This window comes from Alosa pseudoharengus, unplaced genomic scaffold, assembly GCF_046254945.1.
Source record: "Alosa pseudoharengus isolate Yale_2024_CS ecotype anadromous, Long Island Sound unplaced genomic scaffold, YU_APseudo_1.1 YU_APseudo_1.1_scf_9, whole genome shotgun sequence".
In the NCBI taxonomy this organism is placed as follows: Eukaryota; Metazoa; Chordata; class Actinopteri; order Clupeiformes; family Clupeidae; genus Alosa; species Alosa pseudoharengus.
Genome location: NW_027468881.1, coordinates 24733330 through 24737899, shown reverse-complemented (window position 1 = coordinate 24737899; position 4570 = coordinate 24733330). Strand labels below are relative to the sequence as shown.

General features: G+C 42.6%; 1 protein-coding gene across 1 annotated transcript; it reads right to left on the bottom strand.

Annotated features, from left to right (window-relative positions):
- Positions 1-1981: 1981 nt before the first annotated feature.
- LOC143115271 (zinc finger BED domain-containing protein 5-like) lies at positions 1982-3640 on the bottom strand. Its single transcript, XM_076277245.1, has one exon. It carries the CDS (start codon positions 3638-3640, stop codon positions 1982-1984), a length of 1659 nt encoding a protein of 552 aa, XP_076133360.1.
- Between the last annotated feature and the right edge of the window lie 930 nt (positions 3641-4570).

Here is a 4570-nt window from a genome sequence, read left to right as displayed (position 1 = left end):
CAACACCGCGAACGCATTCTTACACAGATGCCATCGCCACCAGTGAGACGTGCAAAGCGTCCATGGGTGTTCATGTTCTGCCACGTACAGTGTAGTTTTATGTGTGTGTGTGTCTGTGTGTGTGTCAATTTTCAACCTCCTTGCGTCTTTCTTGCTTGTCCTCCAAGTTCGTCCTTAACGACGGTTGTTAGGGACCTGAAACCGGTCCATACTTACAACCGGACCCGCGTCACACAGAGCAGGTTGTTTGCGCCATGCCCCTTTTGAGGGGAAAACATTCCCTCAGAACAAGCCAAAGTGAACCGGTAGACATGCCGAAAAGTTGCAGGTGGGTTAGGCTACAGCTTTGTTGGCAAATAAATATTAGCCTAGTTATTAAATATTTATGAAATTATAATATCGTTCATTAGTCTTCAAAAGACAAACCACTAACGTTACACCAAAAATGAATCAGGCCAAAGAAAACAGAAATCTAGGCTAACACTTAACGGCTATGACAGAAATTATCATATCTCAGAATTATCTAACTAACATACTTTACATCTGAGCCTGTGAGTCAACTACACTACATTAAAATTAAAATATGAAGGCAAAAATACAGGAAAACAATTTAGTTACTTACCTGGAGACTCGATGAGATAGGCTACGAGTAAATCTCCGGGTACTGAGTGGGGTTGTTGCACCACTTCGTACTCGGGAGACTGAAGGGACATGTTTTTTATATTAATTGAATTAAGCTTTTGTAGGTATCTTTCACGGTCAACGACCGGCAAAGTGGTTATGTATTGAGTGGTCATATTGATTTGTGGTATTTTTTGTTATTATTTACTCCTGCGATTTCTGTACAAATTACGTTTATTGACCCTAATTTGCTTTGGAGTTAATGAGAGGGGTTGTTTGTTTTCCCCCCCGTTTGTCACGAGTCAAGTTCCCGGATGTGCCGGTCTAACGTATAGACCCTTTCAAGAGAGTTCCATTATCAGCATCATAGTTGGCCCCACAAGGCTTCCGTTTTAACATTCCATAATGTTATCTTAACTCTCTAGAGCAGGGGTTTTCAAACTTTGTGTGTGTGTGGACCACTATTTGTAATGAAGAATTTTCGCGGACCACCTCATAATACCCTTAATAAAATGTCTATACACAGTCCTACCTGAATTAATCTGCACCTCTTAATAGGCCTACTAGCACTAAAACTAGGCCTATGGGCATCACATCAGTAGGCTAAAGTAAAAGCACCAATACTGTATGTCTAAAACAAAACTGTTTTTAATACTTCAAAATAGCATTTGATAAATTAACCTTACATTTTTCAGTAGCCATATGTGTGTAGATTTAAACAAAATATGGGTTGGTTCTTAGCGTGAGCTTTTAGGCCTACTACCCAAGAAATTGGAACCGAGTTTGAATTCTCGTCGTGAAATAAAAATTCCACTGGAGCTCCAAGCGGTTTTGTACACGCAGTCTTACAACACACAGCTCTTCGAGTCACTGTACATAGGTAATTTAAATACACTTATGGGGTGGGTGTTTGCGTTTCTTTAGGAATCCGCCGTCTTGGTTTGTATATAAATTAATATTAATTGACGCATACTCTAAAAGGGCGATACAACAGGCTTGTTAAAAGAAAGTTTACTGCACACAACGGCTGCCACGTATTTAATTTATTTATTTACTCAAGCGCCCGATGGCATAATCAAGTTCATTTCAACAACGTAGGCTACTGCCTTAACAATATATTATTAAATGTATTAACGTTACAGTAATAAGAACATCATCTGTCTGTCTAAGTGCGAGAGATAGAGAAGGGGGAGAGAGAGACAGAGAAAGAGAATAGTTCAAAGTAGGCCCAGTGGGCCTATAAGCCTAGGCTTAGTTCAAAGGGAAAGCTATCATATTTATTTCGTTAACGTTAATTCACCCAAATAAAATGACAAACATATAGGCCTATAAAACAAACAAATACATAAATAATGCTAACCTAATGAGATGGATGGTGTTGCTTTGCAGACGTTAATTTCTCAATGTCAGGTTCTAATGATGACAGCCTCAATCTGAGATCTGGTTCAATATTAAGTCTGTTCCGATATTTAGTCTTCAACATGACTAGGGATGAAAATCCTGATTCACAGAGGTAAGTGGTTGGAAAAGGCACAAGCCACTTCAGAGCTTTGTCGGACAGCTCGGGGTATTCTGTGGAAACTTTCAGCCAAAAAGCAGGCAGACATCTATCAGAAAAGTCCATTTTTAAAGCACTGTCACAGGACAGTTCGGCCAGGCTGTCTTGGTCTCTGGGGGTGAGGTTTGTCAGGGTGTAGTCATCCATGGTGGCAAACGGATTTCTAATCCAGTTCGCTGTGGTGTCGGGGGTTGGGAAATAAATCCGTAGCTGAGTTTTCAGCAGGTGCAGGTGCTGTCTGATATCATCTTGCACAGCACTTGAAAGATGCGTGTCTGAGCTGTCTAAAAAATCAGAAAGATTTGGAAATGAGTCATAGTTTGCCTCCTCCACGCGCCTGGCCCACATCCCCATCTTCTTGATTGCTGCTTCAACTTTGTCTTGCGTGTGAAAAAGAGTAACCGACTTCCCCTGTAGGCTCCTATTCAGTCCATTCAAGTGCTCAAAAATGTCAGACAGATATGCCAACTTGGCAAGCCAGTCTGCATCATTGAATCGGCCAGAAAGGTCGAACTTGGAATCAAGAAGAAACAGTCTCACCTCATCGCGCAACTCGTAAAGCCGTGCAAGCACCTTCCCTCTTGACAGCCACCGGACCTCCGTATGGAGCAGCAATTGTCGGTGCTCACTGCCCATCTCGTCGCATAAAACTGAAAACAGTCTTGAATTCAGCGGGCGGGCCTTGAAATGTACAGTTTTTACGGCTTCATCCAGAACAGTTTTGAGATCAGGAGGCATTCTTTTGGCTGCGAGAGCCTCTCTGTGGATGCTGCAGTGGATGGATTTTGCTTGCGGAGCAACTGCTTGCACACGTTTAACAAGGCCGCTGTGTTGGCCTACCATGGCTGCTGCCCCGTCTGTGCTTATTCCCACGCATCTTGACCAATCAATCCCATGTTCTGTGATGAAACCGTTCAACATGTCAAAAAGTGCCTCTGCGGTTGTGCGTGTCTGCAAAGGTTTACAAAAGAGAAAGTCCTCCTCTATTTCTCCGTTGTATTCATACCTTACGTAGGCGAGCAAGTTGGCGAGGTTCACTATGTCCGTGGATTCGTCCAGCTGAAGAGCAAAAAATTGACTGGCTTTGATCCGCGATATTAGCTGGTTGTTTACATTGCTGGCCATCTCCTCGATTCTGCGCTGCACAGTGTTGTCTGATAATGGAATGAAGTCCATTTGCTTTCGCGCTTTGTCACCCAGCATGACACCCACAGTCTCTTTAATAGCTGGCAGCACCACCTCCTCCCCGATTGTATGTGGCATCCCTTTTTTAGCTATGATTCGGGACACCCGGTATGAAACTTCCACTGCTTTAGCAGTAGCACCACCTGCAGATGTCGATTCCATCACTTTCTTGCTTGAGCGGTATTCCTGGAGCTTATTTTGGAAAAACTCGACTGGCTTGGACTTAAATTCCCCATGCTTGGTTTCCAGATGCCGGCGAAGATTTGACGGTTTCATGCTCTCGTTAGCCAGTGCCAGACATGTGGACTCGAGTCACATGACTTGGACTCGAGTCAGACTCGAGTCATGATTTTAATGACTTCAGACTTGACTTGATAAAATTCGGCATGACTTGCGACTCGACTTGGACTTGAATACTATTCACTCGAGACTTGACTCGGACTTTGCCTCTTTGACTTGTGATGACTTGACATGTCTCGAATCAAAAACTAAATTTCCTGATCGTGGACCAGTCACCCCAGAGACGCTTTCCCTCCGCGACTAAAAAAAAAAAAAAAAAAAAAAATAGCGGAGACAAGCGGCCAGAGCACAGTTCAGTGCTGCCGCTACCCCCACACGCGTTACACACTGTGTGTAGGGCACCAAGAGACAGAGGAAGGACCAACATTTAGCCAATCACTATAGCTTTAGTGCAAACTGATTTGCACTCTTGTTAGAGAACGTTTCATGTCAAAATGCTCCAACAGCATGTTACATAAAGATGATACTTTTCGAGTCCTCTCCATTAAGATCCAACTTGAACTTATGCTAGCCTATTTGAGAACTCATCTAAGCATGCACGAGAGGGAGAGAAAACTAGTAGTTTCCAGCTGGCTTGTCATTGTTAATGATTATTGATTACTTGTTTTAAATATAAGAAACGTATAAAAGGAAATCGTGAAGTCAACAAATATGAGATTAGAGGAGATTGCGAATTTATCCGGTTCTCACTAGCCTACTGTTATAAACTATGAGATCCAGGTCACTATGACATACTAGCAGCACTCACTGTGATTTGGAAAGTGGACAAGAATATGAAGAGTTGTCTTTGCCTTTGTGTAATGGAACTGGTGAGTCTTGAAGTATTCTATGATTTATTTAACACATTCCACTCAGCTACTGTAGCTAGGTGGCTACTGGCTACCAGGCTCATAATTAACTTTTAAT

Coding starts and splice junctions, on each gene's coding strand:
- LOC143115271 (XM_076277245.1), bottom strand. CDS start 3,640: ATGAAACCGTCAAATCTTCGCCGGCATCTGGAAACCAAGCATGGGGAA.